This window comes from Carcharodon carcharias, chromosome 23 (assembly GCF_017639515.1).
Source record: "Carcharodon carcharias isolate sCarCar2 chromosome 23, sCarCar2.pri, whole genome shotgun sequence".
NCBI lineage: Eukaryota > Metazoa > Chordata > Chondrichthyes > Lamniformes > Lamnidae > Carcharodon > Carcharodon carcharias.
The window spans coordinates 52127582-52150629 of record NC_054489.1 but is presented as its reverse complement, the minus strand read 5'-3'; the positions used below and the strand labels follow the sequence as shown (position 1 = coordinate 52150629).

At 42.5% G+C, this 23048-nt stretch overlaps 1 protein-coding gene across 4 annotated transcripts in view; it reads left to right on the top strand.

Annotated features, from left to right (window-relative positions):
* ddx42 (DEAD (Asp-Glu-Ala-Asp) box helicase 42) overlaps positions 1 to 23048 on the top strand; it is a 108008-nt gene that overhangs the window by 57931 nt on the left and 27029 nt on the right. For all 4 annotated transcript variants that reach the window (XM_041173396.1, XM_041173395.1, XM_041173397.1 and 1 more), the window contains 5 exons: positions 10963 to 11139; positions 14974 to 15102; positions 16528 to 16627; positions 17019 to 17066; positions 20184 to 20281. In XM_041173396.1, the coding sequence (XP_041029330.1) occupies positions 10963 to 11139; positions 14974 to 15102; positions 16528 to 16627; positions 17019 to 17066; positions 20184 to 20281 (552 nt within the window). The remainder of the gene's footprint in view (positions 1 to 10962; positions 11140 to 14973; positions 15103 to 16527; positions 16628 to 17018; positions 17067 to 20183; positions 20282 to 23048) is intronic.

Genomic DNA, 23048 nt, shown 5'->3' with positions numbered 1-23048 from the left:
GCCCTCTCTGGCTAGGAAATTTTCCTCAGAACCAAGAGCATGGGAACAAGAGGAGGCCATTTATTCCCTTGAGCCTGTTCCACCACCATTCAATAAGGTCATGGCTCACCTTTGACTTAACTCCATATACCTTTGCCTCTTACCCCTTAATACCTTTGACCAACAAGAATCTATCAACCTTTGTTTTGAAATTCACAGCAGATTTAGCATCAGTTGCTATTTGGGGAAGAGAATTCCAAACTTCTGCCACCCTTTGCATGTAGAAGTTTCTCTTAATTTCACTGCTTAAAGGCCTGACTAACTTTTATGCCTCCTTTTCCTAGACTTCCCAGCAAGCAGAAATAGTTTCACTCTATCTACCCCTTATCCTATCTGTTCCCCTTAATATTTTGAAAACTTGGATCAACTTTAATCTTCTAAATGCCTAGGAATGCAACCCTAGCTTGTATAATCTCTCCTTGCAGTTTAACCCTGGGAGTCTGCAGGTATCATTCTGGTAAATGTATGCTGCACTCCCTCCCAGGCCAATAAAGCCTTTTTTAAGTGTGCCTAGAACTGCTCATGGTACTCCAAGTGTGGTCTAACCAGAGCTTTAAATAGCTGAAGAATTACTTCTACCCCCTCATGTTTTAGTCCTCTAGATATAAAGACCAACATTCTGAAAACCTTTTGAATTATTTTCTGTACCTGTTCATGGAAAGTAATGATCTATATACCTGGATCCCCAAGTCTTTTTGGACCTCCAGTGTTTCTCACTCTTCACAGAAAGCATCCTGTTTGATCCTTATTAGGTCCAGAGCGAGTAACCCTCTGCATTGCAATCCATTGCCACAGTTTTGTCCGTTCACTTAATCTGTCAGTCTCTCTTTGTAATTTTATGCTTCAATATACATTGTTTACAATACCGCCCATCTTTGTGTTTTGTATGTGTGCCTTACTATCCCATCATCATGTTATTAATAAATACGAGAGTAGTTGAGGCTCCTTTACAGATCCCTGTGGGACACGACTGCTAAATAGAGTACTTGCCCACTATGCCTACTCTTTGACTCCTGTTGCTCAGTCAATTTTATAACCAGGTCAGTAATTTGCCTTCAGTTCCATGGACTTCATAAGAGACTGTTGGCTAAATTTTATCAAATGCCTTCTGGAAGTCCATATAAATAACATCCATAGACATTTCCCTGTCCACTACTTGATCAGGCATGACCTACCTTTTACAAATTCATGTTGGCTCTTTGATCAGCTGAAAATTTTGCATTGTTTAGTCACGCAATCCCAATTGACTCTCTTAATTTTCCAACAACAGATGTTAAGCTAACTGATTTATAATTTCCTGATTTCCCCCTCTTACTTTTCTTAAATAGCTGAGTGACATGCGTAATTCTCTAATCTAAAGCAAGATGCCCTAATTGCAGGAGCTTTGCAAGTGCACTAGCCATAATCTTGCAATATTCTCATCTACTTTTAAAATCCTGGAATGGAAGCCATCCATTCAGGGGATTCGTCACTCTTCAATGCCATTATTTTCGTCATTACTGTTCTTTTACTAAAAACTTTGGCAATTCCCTGACCCTGATTCAATATTAGTTTCCTTGAGATGTTTGCATGCTATCCTCGTTCTCTGCTGTAAATACTGACGTGAAGCAATTATTCACTATGTCTGACGTTTCCCTATTTTCAATGATCATATCATCCTTATCAGTTCTTAAGGGGCCCACTTTACTATTGACCACCCTCTTTTTCTTAATATCATTGTAAAAAATATTGAAATAGATTTTGATATCCCTTGCAAGTTTCTTTTCATACCCCCTTTTGTGACTCACTCTCTCTTTTGTCACCCTTTGCTACGCTTCATATCTGTGCTATTTTTTGCATTTTTGAATGCTGTTTCTATCGGTTTTATGTTGTCTCTTACCTCTTTTTAGTTGTTGGTGACTGTCTTTTCTGGCAAGTAGAGCTCTTGCCCCTTTGGAGTATATCACATTATTTTTTTGAACACCTTCCACTGATTTTCTATTTTACCGTGAACAGAGTTCCCCAGTTTACTGTGGGCACTCTGCCTCTTCCTGTAGAATTCAACCTTACCTAAATCTGGAATCTTAGATGTTTCACATTTCTTCCTTTCGTGCACTGAGTTGAATTCGATCATATGATGATTGCTATTAGATAAATGTTCATGCACCATTAGGCTGTTAACTAGATCTAGCTCATTATTCATTATTAAATCTGATGTGACATGCCCCTATTGGCTACAAATCTTATTGCTGCAGAAAACTATACTGTACTCGTCTACTTATTCCAAGCTATATGGAAATTAAAATCCCCCATTAAACCCAATCTGTCTTTGCAACGTACTTATTTAATCTCATCAAAGTAATTTTTGTCCTTAATCAATAAGGCTACTCCTCCCTATCTTTCCTGTATATATTCAGTTCTGACCACCTTGAGCTACGCCACAGTATTGACTATCGTGTCATATCCACTAAGTTGAACTTGCAGCTGAATTCATTCAATTGCACTTTGTGTATTTTATAAAGAATGCTAATTTGGGCCACACACCATAACCTATGCACCTGAACTAATGTTTTACTGTCAAGTTTCTTATTTCTACTGTTTTAGTTTTCCCTTTACCTGTAGTGCCTAAAGCACAATTTCCAGCTGTTACTGCCTTTCTTTTTTTTAAACTATTCTTTGAACTATTCCACGTACTATCTTTTCTACTTGCGCTGCACCCCACCCCATCCCACTTTTGATCACCTTATTTATCCTTTCTGCTAGGACCCTAGCCCCAACCCACTTCAGGTGGAGTATGTCCCTGGAGTACAGTTCCTCCCTGTCCCAATATTGGTGGCAGTGCTGTTCAGCAGAACACTGCTCCTCTGTATGGGCAGAGCATAGCCGCACAAAATGCTTGGACACTGTCCTCAACACACCAATGTGGATCACCAGTGGCATGCTTAAATCAACACCTGTACAATGGCTCCCAGATCTGTTTGATATCCTATCTCCTGATGTGTGGTGGAACGCAAAAACGCTTGACGTGTTTGACTGTATTAAAGCCGACCCAGAACTGCTAATCAACGAAGATCTTCAGAATCTACCTTTCAGAATCAACTCAAATCACACAAATCTTTCTATAAGCGTCACAGCTTTTGACAAAAAGAACAGATAGCGCAACCTCTGGGCTGATAACTGATATTGGCAACAAAAATCTGGTGAGTTGTCCAATAGTAGAACCTCCAGGGTTTGATCTCCCTCAAACAGAGGTCTACACTCAACAGGATCCGCACTCTCCATACAGGAACATCATATCCTTTCCACAAATGAAATTTCGAGGACAGCCCAACTTGTGACGAGTCACCCAAATCAGACTGTTCATCACATCGTGAATGAATTGGGCCGATGAAAATTTGCCTCAAAATTCAAAGCGATCACCTAACAACACACAGTGCTGTAAGTTGATTGTCCAACTTGAACTTAGACTTATAAAAGCTATATGATGTCATACACAAGAAAAAGACTGGTACCAGTGTTCCATGAAAGGGAGACTCCTCTTTTCTACAGCACACTGTTATCTGCATCTTTAGCTCCCTAATCTGCTTACCTGTGTGTCAATTTACTCATTTTTTGGTATTAATCTGGAGATTATAACCCTTGAGATATTTTAATTTCAATCCTAGTTCTTTGTACTCTCCAAACAAGATCTCTTGCCTACTCTTCCATATGTTTTTGCTCCTAACATGGATCGTAATGACTGGATCCTCTCTTTCCCCTTCTCCCTCTCCAATATCCTATCAAGCTGGTTCCAGATTCCCCCCACCCTGGTTCCAGGTAAGCAACATAGACTGTGGTACTCTTCTTCCTGCTCATAAAAAATGCTATCTGCGCCCCCCCCCCCCCCCCCCCCCCCCCCCCACAATTATTGAATCCTCTACAACTGTAGCAATAAACCTCCCCCTCCTCCTCACTTTGGACAGTCTCCTGATATTAATTCTCTGCATTCCAGCCATCCTTCCTACAGTCTTTTCCTCACAGATAGCAAGTACATTGAACTTGTTGAGTAGGATCAGTTTCAGCAGTTCATCGTTCTCTATCTTACCTGAGTTCCCCTTACTCTGTACACTATCAGTCACACCACCTACCCGTTCTGAACCTGTACCTCTCTCTGAGGTGTGACCGAAGTCTACAGCAAACTGTCCAGATACTAATCCCCCTCTCCTATGGGTCAGAGTGCCTTCAAATCATATTCAACCTCATTGACCCTGAGCTGGAGAAATTCAAGTTGGAGACATTTACCGCATATTTGCTTGGGACAGGCCTGCTTTCCGCATATTTCCACATACTGCAATCCAGGCACACAGCCTACACTGTCATATCTTAGTCTAGGTTATTTATGTTATTAATATGCCCTTTTAATACGCACTTTTCAGAACACTATGACGCTGGTTTTTGGTTAAGTCTTTTTATTGATGATCATATTGATGACCACTTTAACAAAATTAATAAATCATCTTTACATGTTAATAATTTACTGATGATATTAAATCTTTGCAGCTTCATTCAGTTTGACCTTATTGATGCCTAAGGGCTATTTACCTATGTTCTTTTCAAGCTGCGCTGGTGCAAAGCAGCAAACCAGAACACCATGCAATTCAACAGACTGCACAAAACAAAAAGGAGTTAGAGGGAACATTGCTCTTTGTGAATCCATGACAGTCAGCATCTAGCCCTACACTCCTATTTGTTGACTTTTAACCCACATTGAGATTGATTGATGCCATATGTGCATGAGCACCAGTTCAATTTACCAATCAGCTCTTGTAAAATTCTAAGTGGGTCAGCACAGGACCAATGACGCTTCACTCTGTCCAAGGCATTAAGAGTTCTCTGGACCATTCATGGTTTTTGTTCGCCATGTTAAATCTGGGAGCTTTAACAGTGCAAGGCAACAATGAAATGACCTGAAACCATTGCCTCCTGAAGTTGGGGTGCCAAACAGCCAATGGAGTGGGAATTTTTGTGCAAGCAGTCTTTTGGCCATCCCACTTCCTGAGGATCTCTAGGCTCTCCTTTCCTTTTCATTTCTGCTTCTGTTGGAATGTGTAAAGAAAGAAAAGAACTTCCAAAGCATTTATATAGCACCTTCCACACAGCAAGAACCCACAAATAGCAATGAAATAAGTGAAGGGATCATTTGGGTTAGGTGTTGCTTGAGTGATAAATATTGGTGGAATGCCAGGAGAACCCTCCCCCCCAACACCCCCGACTCCCATCTTCCCCCCTGCTCCTCCAACCTCCCCCCCACCAACCCCCACTATATCCTTTGAGGACTTTAGAAGTAGCTTTGCAGGAGTAGGAAGTCTGATATGACTGCCAGACCAATTGTACAACTGAGGTGATGCATTAGAGGAGGATGGTTTAGTCAATAGTGTCAAAGGTAACATGTAATGCAAAAATGGAGGAGCTACTTACGGTACAGCCAGTGACATCAACATGACCCCTTTTGAGTTTCATCTGACCTGAGAACATGCCTCATTTAAGTGTTGTTTAATAAGACCAGACCAGAGAGATAACCTCTTTAACTACAGGATAGTTTGTCACTTACTGTGTTTGTTGTATTTGACCCTGAAAATGTTGATGGGTCCTGGGCATTGGTATTGGAGGTGGTATTTGCAGGTCAGCAAATCTCTAGAAAGGTTATATTGTATGTCATTGTTACTGTTGGATAAGATTAGGTTAAACTGTTAATCCGTTGTTTGATGTTACAGAAAACTCAAAGGCATCTCTGTTCTGTGCACTGCAGGCTGGGGAGTCCTGACATTAACAAGATTTTTAATTTTTCAATTGAATAATACAGATCTAACCTCTCAAATGTGCCTTATCATTCACTTAGATCATGACTGATCTATATCGTAACTCCATAAACTGAGGAAATTAATGGAATTGAAAGTTGATCAATCCCCCAGACCTGATGATCTGCATCCCAGAGTGTTGAAGGAGGTGGCTGTAGAGATAGTGGATGCACTCATAGTCAGCTTCCAAAATTCTATAGATTTTGGTATGGTTCCTATAGTTTGAAAGGTAACAAATGTAGCCCCACTATTTAAGAAAGGAAGGAAAGAGAAATGGGGAATGACAGACTTGTTAGTCTGACATCAGTAATATGGAAAATGCTAGAATCCATTATAAAGGATGTGATAACTGGACACTTAGGAAATAATGGTAGCACTGGACAGAGTCAATGTGGAGTTATGAAAGGGAAATCATGTTTGACAAACCTGTTGGAATTTCTTGAGGGTGTATCTAGCAGAATAGATAAGGGGGAATCAGTGGATGTGGTGTATTTGAATCTCCAAAAGGCTTTCGATAAATTCCCACACAAGAGATTAGCAAACAAAATCAGAGCACATGGAATTGGGGAGTTATATACTGGCATGGATTGAGAATTGTTAACGGATGGAAAACAGAGAGTAGGAATCAACAGTGTCCAGGTAACTCTCCCCCTCCCTGATGTGTCGCAGTGTCCGAAGCTTAGACTCCAGCTCATCAGCTCTGAGCCGGTGTTCCTCGAGCAACCAACATTTGCTACAGATGTAGTCACTAGGAACCACAATGGGGTCCACCAGCTCCCACATCATGCAGCTACAACAAATGGCCTGGCCCTGCATCTCTATTTTATTTGATTAGTTTTTCAATTTTTAAAAAAAATTCCTACTGCTTCACGGCGACGTTGACTGCAGAGGACACTCTTCCCAGACAAGCTTCACGGTGACGGTGACTGCAGAGGACACTCTTCCCAGACTGCTTCACAGCGACAGTGACTGCAGAGGACACTCTTCCCAGACTGCTTCACAGCGACAGTGACTGCAGAGGACACTCTTCCCAGACTGCTTCACAGCGACAGTGACTGCAGAGGACACTCTTCCCAGACTGCTTCTCGGCGATGGTGACTGCAGAGGACACTCTTCCCAGACTGCTTCATGGCGACGGTGACTGCAGAGGACACTCTTCCCAGACTGCTTCACAGCGACGGTGACTGCAGAGGGCACTCTCCTCAGACTGCTTCTCGGCGATGGTGACTGCAGGGGACACTCTCCTCAGACTGCTTCCCGGCGACGGTGACTGCAGAGGATACTCTTTCCAGACTGCTTCACAGCGACGGTGACTGCAGAGGGCATTCTCCTCAGACTGCTTCCTGGCGACGGTGACTGCAGAGGATACTCTTCCCAGACTGCTTCCTGGCGACGATGACCGCAGAGGATACTCTTCCCTGACTCAGATGTCCCTAAATGTTTTGTACATAGAAAACCTGTGGCGATGCCCCTATCCTTGGCTTCCACTGCTCCTCCTCTCTCGCCTCTTTCCCTTGCACCTATCCCTAAGTCGATAGCCATGGAGGTTGCTACGCGTTGTCATACAGGGAATGTAACAAAGGTTCAGCAAACTGATTCCTGGGATGGTGGGATTGTCCTATGAGGGGACATTGAGGAGACTGGGCCTGCATTCTCTGGAGTTTAGAAGAATAAGAGGCAATCTCATTGAAATATACAGAGTTTTTACAGGATTCACCAAAGTAGATGCAGGAAGGATGTTTCCCCTGGCTGGAGTCTAGAACCAGGGGACACGGTCTCAGAATAAGGGGTTGGCCATTGAGGACTGAGATGAGGAGGAATCTCTTCACTCAGCAGGTGGTAAATCTGTGGAATTCTCTACCCCTGAGGGTTCTAGAGGCTCAGTCCGGTATGTTCAAGGCAGAGGCCAGTAGGTTTTTAGAGATTAAAGACATTGAGGGGTGTGGGGATAATGCAGGAAAATTGTATTGAGGTAGATGATCACAATGATCTAATTGAATGTTGGAGCAGGCGAGAGGGGCCAAATGGCATACTCCTTATTTTATTCTTTCACTGGCTGAGAGCGTCGCTGGCTGGGCCAGAATTTATTGCCCATCCCTAATTGTCCTTTAGTAGCTGTTGGTGAGCCCACTACCTTGAACCGCTGCAGTCCATGTGGTGTAGTTCCACCCACAGTGCTGTTAGGAAGGGAGTTCCAGTATTTTGACCCAGCGACACTGAAGGAATGTTCCCATTCAGGATGGTGTGTGGTTTGGAGGGGAACGTCCAGGTGATGCAGTTCCCATGTATCTACTGCCCTTGTCCTTCTAGATGGTAGAGGTTGCAGGTTTGGAAGCTGCTGTCAAAAAAGCTTTGGTGAATTGCTGCAGTGCATCTTGTGGATGGTACACATTGCTGCTACTGTGTGTCAGTGGTGGAGGGAGTGAATGTTGAAGGTGGTGGGTGGGGCACCAATCAAGTGAGTTGCTTTGTCCTACTCTTATTTCCTATCTTCCAATGTTTTTTACCCACAAAACAATTGAACAAAAAATATTGATCACAGTTCTGAAATTGTCCATCGACTTAAAATTGAAAAATAGCTTTCTCGGGGGTAGGTTGGGGTGAATTCCAAATTTCCATTACCCTTTTATGTGAAGAAGTGCTTCCTGCCCTTCTGATAAGCCAAGCTATAATTTTAAGATTACATCTCCTTGTTTAAGCCTCCTCCAGTGGGTTAGAATGAAGTGCTGTGTGTTCAGCAGGTGTCTATGTGGCTGTTGTATCTTGTGCAAAGTTTTGGTTCTAAAATAAGTCCCATTGAAGCATTTTATAATTTTTATATGACCTAATTACAACTACAGGCTTTCTTGATTTAGATATGCCTCTAAATGGGTTAATATTCATTCTGCTTTTAAATACTGAAGTGTGGAGTGTTACAAAGGAGATCAGCTCAATATACTGATCCCCTTTTTTGGGTCCCTTACCTGAGGAAGGATGTAGTTGCACTGGAGGCGGTTCAGAGGAGATTCACTAGGTTGATTCCAAAGATGCGGGGCTTGTCTTATGAGGAGAGATTGAGCAGTTTAGGCCTATACTCGCTAGAGTTTACAAGGATGAGAGGGGATCTAATTGAGGTATATAAGATGCTAAAGGGGTTAGACAAAGTAGACGTGGAGTGGATGTTTCCCCTTGTGGGGCATTCTAGAATGAGAGGCCATAGTTTTAGGCTAAGGGATGGCAGATTTAAATCAGAGATGAGGAGGAATTACTTTTCTCAAAGGGTCGTGAATCTGTGGAATTCACTACCTCAGAGTGCAGTGGATGCCGGGACACTGAATAAATTTAAGGAGATAGACAGATTTTTAATTAGTAGCGGGTTGAAAGGTTATGGGGAGAGGGTGGGAAATTGGAGTTGAGGCCGAAATGAGATCAACCATGATCATATTGAATGGCGGGGCAGGCTCCAGAGGTTGAATTGCCCACTCCTGTTCCTCGTTCTTATGTTCTTATGTACTGCCTACAGTGTGCAGGTTATGTCTTAAAATTCTATGACAAATAATACAACATATAGTAATAGTTTTGGTGTTGCACTGAGTTAAAAAGTAGGGGGTTCAAACCCATTGCAGGATTTGAGCTCATGTTCTAGCCTGACATTTCAGTGCAGCAAGTGGGTTGTGCTGTTCTTTAGATGAGATGTTAAATGGAGGCATGATCCACCTGTTCGGCTGAAAATAAGAGATCTCATGACACTATTCAAGCAAGAGCAGGGCTTTCTCACAGTGCCCTCAAGCACCACCAACAAAAACACGTTACCTACTTAGTTGCTGCATTGTCATCTGTAGGACTTTGCTGTGTTTGCAGAACAGCACATCCTAAGAAAATGCAGAGTTCTGTTTCAATGAAAACCTGCCTGACTATCTTTCTGTTGACACTGACCTTTTAACCCAATGCTTATTGATTGTGCTTAACGGTAATTTCAGGATTTTCTTTCTATCATCATAACTATATTAAATTTTATTTATGTACTGCTAATTCTGATTAAACTTAAGAGATAGCTTTTTAGTATTGTATCGTCTCTTGTTGCCCATGTAGTATAGAATGGTAGCTCTGTCCAGACAATAGGTTTTGCTTCTCTGGCAACCAGTACAAGTGGAATGCCTATGGATAAGAGGCTGCCTTGGACCAAAGGGACCTGCAGGAGTGTAGTATTTGCCAAATTGGAACTCAACATAGAGATTCAACTCCAAACTGCGGGGTGTTGCAGTGAGTTTGAAACTGACTTGGCTGTAGTACCTGGATTCAACTCTAAACTAGCCTAATGATATCAAATTCTCCTCTCTTCTGACTGTAAAATTGAATTTCAACTTCATTTGGATTTCCAGCTCCACACTCCTGACCTCTGCCAACCTAGTATGGAAGTAGGAGGGTAAATCAGAGGGAATTATGGTGAGTTTGGGTTTGTACCTGTCCAATATAATGACTTACAGATCCTGGATGGGCACAGCTCATTGAGAGGGGCATTGGGGGTAGTTGGTCTTGCTGCAAAGGGAACATGGTATGTCTACTGGTATGCTTGAGGCCTTTTGTGACCAGTAGGCACCTCATGTATAGAATATCTAATAACCAATGATAATGTTGCGACTTAGTTGGGAAGGAGCCCATTGTTTATATTGCGTTTCTTTTATTTTGATTGGACCTTATATTTCCTCCTTGTATTATTTTGCCCTAAAAGCAGTATTTATCCCAATGTCATCCTCATTGGTCTGAGCTCAGGACTAAAGCTGTCTCTAATTTGGTGCTAATTGGAACAAAGTGAGTAGTAAGGCCTGAAGATATATGGTGTCAGAAGTGGTGCTGTAAGGGCTGCTTTTAAGATTGGCCTGAGGCATAATGTTGACATGGAGTGAAGGAACCTTTGCCCTGTGTTTCACTGTGTTCTACCAGTGCTTGAAGCTAACTCTAGAAGCCTGTAGTAGTAAGTGTTTACTTTATATATATATTAATATATATGAATGTATGAACAAAATTCATTTAAAAAAGCCTTGAATTGCTTCGATTGTTAGAAAGTAAGATGGTTATCAAAGGATTAAATCCATTGAACTCATTATGTATATTTGTTTGAATGCAGGGCGTCCCCATTGCGCTGAGTGGGAGAGACATGATCGGCATTGCCAAAACTGGGAGTGGTAAAACTGCAGCCTTTATCTGGCCAATGCTGATTCACATCATGGATCAAAAGGAGCTGGAGCCAGGGGATGGGCCTATTGGTGTGATTGTTTGCCCAACCAGAGAACTCTGTCAGCAGGTACAGTCAATGATGCTAATCCATGAAAGCAGTTGGGATCTATCTGCATACAGCTGACAACCAGGGCAGCATTGTTTAGGAACAAAATAAATGATAATGTCTTTGGAATCGGTGCCTTCTCAAAGTTAAATTAAAAATCCTTGAAGAAATTATTGTTCCTTAGGCTTTAAAGTTCTGCCTCTGAATGTTAAGACTGAGAAATCAATTTTAAAAAATCCCTGATATCTATGAATCTGCAGCAGGAATACCTGAAATAAGAAAACAGAAACTGCAGGTCATTCAGCATCCATTCTGTTAAAGGGTCCAGCCTGAAACTATGGGCTAGATTTTGTCAAAAAGGTGGAGGCAGGCATATCAGCAGTTTCTCAGAACCGGCTGGCGTTCTGGTCTGCTGCCATGTTCCTGCTTCTGACTGTTGTTTTTAGGGAGGGGGGCTTCTGGGGGGTGACAGCTATCCAAACGTTAACGGCAGGTAGCTAATTCAGTCCGTTCAGATCCCAGTTGAGGGCACTCTTCACCCACGATCTGGATTTTCCAGATGGCAGTCATGCTCCCAATATGGCTGGAGCCTGTAACTGGAAGAATGGCTCCTGGTGGCAGGCTAGGGGGGTGGGCCCAGATGTGCATTCTGCAAAGAACCCAGCATGGACCCTCTGGGCTGTGATGGCCATAGCCCTGGTACCATCCTGTGGTGGGGGACCCCTGTGCAGTGATGGCCTGTCAGCTATGGACATTTTTTTTTGTTGAATGTTCAATTTTTCAGAGGGCATCTGCATGTAGAGCAAGCTGGTGCAACTTTTTCACATGAGAAGTGACCACATTTTAAAATTTTTTTCACTCAAGGGGCAGATGAGCAAATTTTGGAAGGATAAAGTTTGGCACAACATGAAACGTGGGGCAGAAATTTGTGCTGAGCAGGCGGGTGCACACCTGACCCGCTCGAGCGTAAAATGACACGCAATGATGTCAGGCAAGCGTCCCAACATAATCGCGTGCTCACACAATATTTCAGTAGGCGGGTGTCAGCAGCGCACCCACCAACAATTAACAGGCCTATTAAGGCCATTAAAGTTCTAATTGAATGAAATTTTTCACGGGTGGGATGAGGCATTAAAAATTAAATTAAAAATGTTCAAATTCATTCATAACATGTCCTTGCTCAACTGACAGTGTTAGAAGGGGTCATGTTTTTAACATTGCTGACTATTTTATTTTTAATGTTATAAAGCTTCAGCTCCCTGACAGCATGCACGAGCTCCGAGCTGGCCCTCCACCCAGGCAGTACTGCAGTGCGCGTTTCATGCTGGCTGCCTGTTAATTGGCAGGCCAGTGTGAAATGCCGACTGCTCCTGGGCCAGCCTGCCACTCCCGCCCAACCAGGTAAAAATCTGGCAATGAAGTTAAAAAAAATCTGAGCTATGAGAAAAACAATATGCTGAGCAAAAAATCAATGTGTAATAAATAAAGATGAGTATCAGTGTGTATGTGTGTGTGTGTCTGGCTCACTCAATAACCCTCACCCTTGGTGAAAGTGGGTGAGACTACACGGTGGTGTGTGGGGGTGAATGAGAATTCTGATACTGGGAGTGAGCCAGACTTGTGCACATTCTGTCCCTGCACACGCCAACCCCCCTTGCTCTCTCTCTTTCTCCCCCTCACACAATCTCTCTCTCCCTCTCTTTCTCCTTCTCACACACTCTCTCCCCCTCATGCACACTCTCTAAGCCACACACTCTCTAACCCACTCACAGTCTTTTTCTCTCTCCTCTCACAATCTCGCTGTCCCCCCCTCACATTCTCTCTGTCCGCTCCTCGTGCCCTCTCTGTCCCTCCCCCTCTTGGCTCCCCCCTTGTGCCCTCTCTCCTCCCCCCTCCCCCAGCGCCCTTCTCTTCCGCCCCCCCCCCTCCACCTGCACTCTTCTCTACCCCTCCCCTCCCCCCACCACTCTCCCTTGATGTTTGGAGCCTCAAAGTTCAGATTGATCTAGGCCTTCAGATTGATCCTGTCTTGGCCTCACATCCACACATACAGCAGGGTTCACAGATAGTGATCAGGTGGTGTGACTAATATCTAGAGCTGAGGCCAGTTGCTGTAGCCCCACTTAGGACCATTGCCGATACTAGCTAACTCAGCATTGAGCTGGTCTCAGACAGAAACTGCTGGAAATACACAGTTGTCTCTGTGGAGAGAGAAACAGAGTTTACATTTCAGGTCTATGATCTTTCACCAACAGATCTGAAATGTAAACTATCTTTCTCACTATCTTTCTCAGCTGCCAGACTTGCTGAGTATGCCCAGCATGCCTTTTTCTTGTTCATCCTGTATGTTTCTGTAGCCTTAACCTCAGTTTGCATTGGTGCAGATGGCCTTTTGCACGACTCCATCATAACTAGTAATAAAGCTATGTTGACACTGATTAAATTATCCAAGTGGCTTATTCCTTGTCTATTGTATTGAATCTGAACTGGTCCTAACGTGGAAGACTTCCACTATGATAAAGGTACCAAACACATCTTCCCTTCAACCCCCTTGTCGGCATTCCGTAAGGACAGCTCCGTCCGGGACACCCTGGTTCACTCCTCCATCACCCCCAACCCCTCAACCCCCTCCCACGACACCTTCCCATGCAACCGCAGAAGGTGCAAGATTGATTGCCGATTGCCTTTACTTCCCCGGACCCCACCCCCCTCCCCCCCCACCCCCCCCCCCCCCCCCCCCCCACCCCGCCTCTCCCCTCATCATCCAAGGGCCCAAACACTCCTTTGAAGTGAAGCAGCATTTCACTTGCACTTCCCTCAATTTGGTCTACTGCATTCGCTGCTCCCAATTGCCTCTACATTGGAGAGACCAAACCCAGACTGGGTGACTGCTTTGCTGAATACCTTCGGTCTGTCCACAAGCATATGACCCAGACCTTCCTGTCGCTTGCCATTTCAACACACTATCCTGCTCTCGTGCCCACATGTCCATCCTTGACCTGCTGCAAATTTCCAGTGAAGCTCAATGCAAACTGGAGGAACAGCACCTCATCTTCCGATTAGGCACTTTACAGCCTTCCAGACTTAACACTGAGAACACTTAAGACTCAACAACTTCAGACCATGAACTCTCTCCTCCATCCCCACCCCGTTTTGATCCCCCTTTTTTCTATATTCATTTTTATTTCTTATTTTTTCATTTATTTTCATTATCATTATTTTTTAAATTTATTTCCATTTTTATTCATTGTTTTATCCCCAGCTTTTATCCTATTTTCACTGTCCCCTCCCCACACCCACTAGGGCCATCTGTCACTTTCCGGAGTGCTTACCCTGGTCTGGCCATTGTCACATTCTGCTTTAATGTCACCATTAGCACCTCCTCTAGCCAGTACCACCACTATTAACAACCCTTTGACCTTTTGTTTATAATATCTTTTGCAATCTCTCCTTTGCCTCCACCTATTGCTGGCCTTTTATCCAGCTTCACCTGTTCCACCCCGCCTTTAACAGTATATATTTCACCACATGTCTACTTCCCTTTAGCTCTGAAGAAGAGTTGTACGGACTTGAAATGTTAACTCTGTCTTTCTCTCCACAGATGCTGTCAGACCTGCTGAGCTTTTCCAGCATTTTTTGGTTTTGTTTCAGCCTTCCATTATTGTTTGTTATGCTTTTCTTACGCTTATCAACAGGAGATCAGACTGTTCTGTTTGGCAATGCGAGTATGGCAGTTACTGTCAAAGCTATTTCCCATTATAGTGTCTCATCACTAAAATACACTTTGCATGGTATGATTTCTGCAATTCTCCCTGTATGTTCACACTAAATTAGCTCACTTCCTGTAATGTACAGATTCATTCTGAGTGTCGGAAGTTTGGAAAAGCCTACAACCTGAGGTCAGTGGCCGTTTATGGCGGAGGCAGCATGTGGGAACAGGCAAAGGCTCTACAAGAAGGGGCAGAAATCGTTGTTTGCACACCGGTCAGTACAAAGCAATGGAGAACCTTGAGCGACTTAGTGACAGAATGCTTTCCAGAGCAGCAGATCAAAAGAATAAATACCAAATTATTGCTACTATCAAAATTTGTGGAGTTTCCAGTGCAGCAGTTTATAAAATGAAGTGTCTGTGAGAAGAAAAATAAAGCCTTGTATTTATAAGCGCTTTTCACAAGCACAGGATGTCTGAAAGCACTTAGCTATTATAGCCAATGAAATAGCTCGAACTGTAATTTAGGAAACGTGGGAAACAATTTGCATGTAGCAAGCTCCTACAAACAGCAATGTGATAATGATCAGGCAACTAGTTTTTGTGTTATTGAGTAAGGGATAAATATTGGCCAGGACACCGGGAATAATTCTTCTGTTGTTCTTCGAAATAGTGCCACGGGATCTTTTACGTCAACTTGAGAGGGAAGATAGGGCCTCGCTTTAATGTCTCATCCTAAAGATAGTACCTCCCAACAGAGCAGCACTCCCAAGCTACTGCTTGGCCTTGATTTTTGTGCTCAAGCCTCAAAGCCTTCTGGCTCAAAGGTGAGAGTGCTACCAACTAAGTCACTGTCACCACTAACGCACTTTGATTGAGGCCTGAAGTTTCACTACGGAGGCAGGTACGCAGAGTTGGGAAATTTTCCTCGTCAGGAAAAAAGTGCCATGAATGGAGGGATCCTCATTCTGCTGGGACAGGTGCATACTGGAGTTGGGCCTGCTGTCACCCTGGATGCAGATCGGAGGCAGCCACCGGGACTGGTTAAGAGGCACACCTCGGCTCTCAGGGAATTAATCCCATATGTGAGGACCCTCTACTCTTCTCGCACATTGCAAGAGAAAGCCCCCACTCCAGTGAAAATGGGGTCTGTTTGAACTCAGCACTGAGTTTAAATGGCCCTGCTGAGCTTGGGTTTCCGCCATCTGAGAGTCACTTCCTGTCCCTATTCCCCTACCAACAAAAATAGCACCTGTCAGGAATGGGAGCAGGTCTTCTTACTTCAGGTGCCATTTTGAATAAGCTGTGGAGCCTCGATAAGTCAGCGAAAATCTAAGCATAAGTAACCACTCTGAATTTCTGTGCTGAATTGAGAAATCTTTTGACCACTTTCCTTCCATTTTGTGCTATTTGTCAAGTGGTCTTGTTGGGTATTCAGAACATATACAAAACATTTTTTAAATCTCCTATTTGAGTGTCAGTAGTATATAATTAATTATGAAATAGTCTTTGAAACCCCAACCATATTAATATTCCAGAAATAGAAGCTGCCACAAATCATTAAATAGAAGTTCCACTTGCGTGAATATAAAACTTTCTTTGAACTTTCTTTCTTTGTAAGTGCTTGGTGTCCATGTAAACCGCTAACCAAATCGTTGGATGTAACATTCAGGCCATTGCTTGTTGCTCTTTCACACTAGGGTCGGTTGATAGATCATGTGAAAAAGAAAGCCACCAATCTCCAGAGAGTGACCTACTTGGTGTTTGATGAAGCTGACAGAATGTTTGACATGGGCTTTGGTAAGAGATCAACGTATTTAAAAACGCTATATAATTGTTCTTGTTTTGTTTGATTAGGCTAACTTAGCATGGTGGCCTCTAGGATATTTACATCTTAATGCTTACAATATTCTTTAATGTTACGTCACTACGCTTGTTGTATACAAATGAATAGATTTTTCAAAGAGCCAACACAGCAGTGATGGGTTGAGTGAGTTCATTTTGTGCTGTACGAATCTATACAAGTTCACTCCAGATAAGTCTTAGTTTAAGATTAAGTTTTGCATTTTTAGGTTCCCTAATTTAAGAGGACTTAATGCCTAGTTGCCTGTTACCTTACTGAATGACAGCACAGTAATGATTGCATGTCACTATATTGTATCTTTAATGCTAATTTCTTTATCTTTTACAGAATATCAGGTCCGATCGTTAGCAAATCATGTCCGTCCAGACAGACAGAGTAAGCGATGATGCTTTATTGTAATCCTTATTGTGTAACCCCAGTGTGAGTTCAATTAAAGTTTACAGTTTATAGCAGTCATTGTACTGGAGAAAGTGGGCAATTATGTATTCAATGGCATTAAATAGTTTCAGCTCTTGTATGGGAAGGGGTGTGAATTCAAAACTAATTTGCAGAAACAGTATTCCATGTAAGCAAGTGATCAGCTATGTAACATACTCCCTAGTGAGATAGTGAAAATTGTATTGATTCATTCAAATGGAAATTAGATTTCTTTCAGAAAAAAAGTAACATTTTGGGATATAGTATATGAGTAATTTGAGAAATGACATGTTCGAAGTACAGCTTACTTGGAAGGAACAGGTGATTTTGGACCTATGATTCCCAGAGCACGCCACTACACATATTTTCCATATGTCATCTGGGCCATTTGTAAATTCATTGATAGAGATTGTTTGCTAGGATTGGTCAATAGTTCCATTATTGTTATATAATGTGATGAGCAGGCTGGCAGAAGGTGAACTAGGTGGATCTGTCCTTTTTCATCTAACACTTCCTATGAGCAAGTGCATTGCAGAACCTTGAAACTGTGTGGCTTCTCAGGAAAACATTTGAATTTTTAAGTATTTGATCTTCAGACGAGGCTGCCCATCCCCAGTTGCCCTAATGTGGTGGATATGGTGGGCCTTCTTATTGACCTGCTGCAGTCCTTCTAGTGGTGCTCCATCATTGGTTTTAGTGAGGAATTCTAGGATACTAATCTATCACTGATGAAGGGATGGTGATGTATATCTAAGTCAGGATGGTGCGACTTGTGATGGTGTTCTGGCACTTCTCAGTGAGTAGTAGTTGCAGTGGAAGGCACTGCTGTCAAAGTAACCTTGGTGAGTTGCTGCAGTGCAACCATAACAGTGCACAAACTGCTGGTGATGCAGGGGTGAGTACGAATCCAATTATAATTCTGGCACAGCATAATGTAAAATATCACAATGCACTGGGCCACACAGCAAAATGTAGTGACTGTAGTGTGGCTATTAATGGTAGGTGGTGAACTGTTTCTAGAAAACTCCAGAAAAGATTTAAAATAAAAGTATTATTTGCAATAATAAGACCATAAGACATAGGAGCAGAAATTAGGCCATTCAGCCCATTGAGTCTGCTTTGCCATTCAGTCATGGCTGATAAATTTCTCAACCCCATTCTCCCCGTAACCTTTGATCACCTTACCAATCAAGAACCTATCTGTCTTAAATACACTCAATGACCTGGCCTCCACAGCCTTCTGTGGCAATGAATTCCATAGATTCACCACTCTCTGGCTAAAGAAGTTTCTCCTCATCTCTGTTCTAAAAGGTCTTCCCTTTACTCTGAGGCTGTGCCCTCGGGTCCTAGTCTCTATTAATGGAAGCATATTCCCCATGTCCACTCTATCCAGGCCTTTCAGTATTCTGTAAGTTTCAATCAGATCCCCCTTCATCCTTCTAAACGCCATCAAGTATAGCCGCAGGGCCCTCAAACGTTCCTCATATGTTAAGCCTTTCATTCCTGGGATCATTCTCGTGAACCTCCTCTGGACCCTCTCCAGGGCCAGCACATCCTTCCTGAGATATGAGGCCCAAAATTGCTCACGATATTTCTAAATGTGGTCTGACCAGAGCCTTATAAAGCTTCAGCAGCATATCCCTGCTTTTATATTCTAGTCCTTTCGAAATAAATGCCAACATTACATTTGCCTTCCTAACTACTGATTCAACCTGTTGTATGGCTATAGCAATCTTTCACCTGTGCAAACACTTCAACTTGTTTATGTCCTTATTCAAATCTTGGGTACATTCCACTCATGATTTCTGTTTTCCATCAATTGTTTGCAAACGTCCTGTGACAGAGATTTATTTCTCAATCTCATTCTGTACCGTGTTGTCTCTGCTCTAACAATAATGCATTGTTGTCACTCTTTCAATAAATTCAATAGCTTATGTCCTCCACTCGATAATCATTTTTGGAGTCGACCTGCGGATAACTTTATTACCAGGCTCGTTTGGTGCATCCACTTCTAGTTGTGGAACAGAGGTCCACAGTTGTCTGTAAATTAAGAAAAGCAGAGGGTGAAATTGAGGTTACCTCTGAATTTTGAAAAGTGACTTCAATCCCACATCCAAGTGGTTAACTCTTCACTGCCTTCTGAAGTGACCCAGCAAGCTTCTCAGTCCTTCCTTTCATACGATAATTCAAGAAGGAAACCCAAAAGCACCTTCATGGGGCATCTGGGGATAAGCAATAAATGCTGACCTTGCCAACAATGTCTACATCCTTAAAATGAATTTAAAAAAAGATGCTGCAAAGTTAGAAGGCTGAACTTTGTGTTGTTGGAGATGCAGTACCAGGCAGCCTCACCGCCCGTATAGCTGTGTAGAGCCGGGCAGATATGTAGTAGTGCTGGGTGATGCTTCTAATCAAAAGGGTGTGTTTTCAAGTTGATGTACTAAACTATAACATATGTTACAATTTTTCTGTTGCTATACCACTGGAACGTAAATTGTCATTGGATTTTTTATATTCTTTCCTGGGATGTGAGCTTCTTTGGTAAGGCCTGCATTTATTTCCCATCCCTAATTGCCTTTGAGAATTATGAATTAGTGAAAAGCTGATTGATACGTTCGCTAGGTGCTGCTGCTGAAAAGATAAGTACACATGAGGGAGTAATTTGGCTCACTCTTTCATAGAAACCTACATTGCCCCACCATGTCATTTAACTGACTCTTGAATGACCCCAGAGTATTTTCCTTCAGTATCCCATCCTGACATCATTTCAGGTACTGGCCTCTCTTTGTATAACTGGAACTTACCTATCAGCAGTTTATAGCTGGGGTTTGCAGTCATGATTGTACCTTAAACAGTCCTTGGAATTACTCTCTTCTCTTTAGATTACCATCACATTTACCACCTTTCAAAGCTGGAGAGTCTGTATCCTGATCTTTCCTCAAAACCCAACACTCATACTTGAGATTAGAACAAATACAAGAGATGTTTCCGTAATCTGCAGTCGATTTCACATCCAGGGTGTGTAATTTGATTGACACACTGCCGCCATTTTCTTAAATATGGATTGTTTTACAGCTCTGCTATTTAGTGCTACTTTCCGGAAGAAGATCGAGAGGCTGGCTCGAGACATTCTCATTGACCCTATTCGAGTTGTACAAGGTGACATAGGAGAGGTAATGGGGCACCTTATTGTTGCATCAAGCTTTATTTCCTATATAAATATGCAATGCAGTAAAGTATAAGTTGTTCCCAGTTTTAATCACTGAATGCACGAAATGGGAGGCAACTAGTGTATGAGTTTATAACGTGGTATCTTTGGCTAGCTGAGTGCCCTGTCTCTAATGTGCAACCATGGGAAGGCATTGGATAAAGGATAAGTGCTTCCCCATGGGAAGCAAAGGGGAGATCAAAGAGCATTATCCCTGTGGTTGTGCTTCCAAGCAACAGTGACAGTTATAGGCCTCCACTAAGACCCTTAACAACAGCAACTTTAAATTTAGCATTGTGTTTTGAAAGAGTCCCTAAATTTAAGTCTAAATTATTGATGTATATACCACGAAAGAACAAGGAATCTGGTACTGAACCCTGTGGGACCCCACTGGAAACAGCCTTTCAGTTGCAAATATACCCATCAACTGTTACCCTTTGCTTCTGAGCCAACTTTGGATCCAACTTTCTCTGTGTAGTTTCAATTTTTCAATTTAACCAGGTATAGGCCTCACTTTGCAGACTTGGAGTGATGTGTTTGACACACTTTTGCAGAATAACCCTGATCCCAAAATTTAGACCTGCATTTCAGTGGCATGCTGTGAGTGTGGGCGTACCTTCTGCCAAGTTTGATACAAAGTACTACATCCAGTGGCATTTAAATGATATATTTGTGTGCATGGGCAGGGCATTTTGCAATAAGTTGAGCTTTACTTTGCCCAGAACTCTTACCATGTATGAGCAACATATTTATTACAAGTGTCACCTTCAATTTAGTGCAGAAATGAATCTTTAATTTATCTAAAACCTCTCCAAGCATCTGTTAATTCTTTTTTTGATTATTGTTTTTAATACCTTATCCACTACTGATGTTAAATTGACCAGTCTGTAGTTACTAGGGATGTCCTTACACCCTCTCTTGAATAAGGTGCCACTTTTGCCATTGCCAATCCTCTGGCACCTTCGCTTTATCACAGGAACTTGGTAAGATTCTGCCAAGACTGTCCATTATCTCCAACCCAACTTCCTTTCGCAACCTGGGATGCAAGCTATTCAGACTTGGTGACTTATCCATTCCAAGCATGGCCAACCTTTCCAAACATCCTTCCTATCAATTTTCACCCCATCCATTACCTCTATGATCTCTGTGTCGACAGATATTTTGTCAGCATTCCTCTTCTTCAGTAACCTCCAATACAAAGTGCTCATTCTAGCCTTGCCCTGCACCTCTAAGCATATGTCACCCTCTTTGACCCTAACAGGCTCCACCCTGCCTCTTACAACCTGCTTATTATTTACAAGCTGCTAGAAGATTTATCAGTTTCCTTTTGTTAACTGCCACTCTATTCTCATATTCTCTTTTTGCCCGTTTTATTTTTTCTCTTCACTTCCCCTCAACTTATTATAGCCCGGTTCTCCTTTGAAAAATTCAACTGACGTGCATCATACACTCTTTTATTTTTTGTTTTATCATATCCCTTATCTCCCATATCATCCAAGGAACCCTGGCTCTAATCCCCCTACCTTTCTGCCTTGTTGGAATGTATCAGCCTGTACCTGAAACATGTTCTCCTTAAAGATCACTCATTGTTCCGTTGCAGTTTTTCCTGTCAGTCTTTGGCTCAATTTTACTCTGATTAGATCTCTCCTCATCTCATTGAGATTAGCCTTCTTCCAATTTAGAAGTTCTACTTTAGATTGCTCCTTTCTCCTCTGCATTACTAATCTAAACTTTATAATACAATCACCACTCTTTCCCAGTGTTCTTCCACAGACACTTGGCCTACCTTATTGCCCCAGCAATGCCTCCTTCCTATTTCGACTGAAACATACTGGTCAAGAAGTTTTTACGTGAAGGGAAATTTTGAACCTTAACAATAAAGGGCAAGACAATAGTGCAGGGTTGTGATGTGGGTAATGATAACCAGATTGTGACAGGAAGGGACAGAGTGTACAAACATAAGACTGCACCAGCAAATAAGGTTGGAGTATGGAAAAAGGGTAAAATTACAGAATTAAAGGCTTTTTATCTATTATAACTAATCTATGCAGCACTTGTAACAAGATGGGTGAATTGATAACAGAGATAAATGAGTATGATATTAGTGTCTTCATTGAGTCATGGTTGCAAGGTGACCAAGGCTGAGCCCTAAATATTTGACATTTTGGAGGGGCAGGAAGAAAGGGGAAGGAGGTGGGGTAGCTTTGTTAATAAAGGATGAGATCTGTACAGCAGTCAGAAATAATCGTGGCTCAGAAGATCAAGATATAGGGTGGGATTTTCTGCACCCGCCCGCCGCCGGGATCTTCAGTGGACTTCTGGCTGGGATGCCGCCTCACCTGTGGCAGGTCCCACCCGCGACGGGACTGGAAAATCTTGGCCATAGAATCAGTTTGGGCGGGGATAAAAAATAACAAAGAGAATAAGTCATTGGTGAGAGAAAATTATAGCCCCCTAACTAACTACACTATAGAACAGAGTATAAGTCAAGAAATAATGGGGCCTTGTATGAAAGGTACTGCAATAATAATGGTCGTTTTTAATCTTCATATAGATTGGACAAATCAAAGTGGCAATGCTAGCCTTGAAGATAGGTTCATAGAGTGTATTTGGCAGAGTTTCTTAAAACAATATATTTGAAACCAACCAGAGAACAGGTTATTTTAGACCGGATAACGTGTGTAATAAGACAGGATTAATTAATGATCTCTTTAGTGAAGAATCCTCTCGAC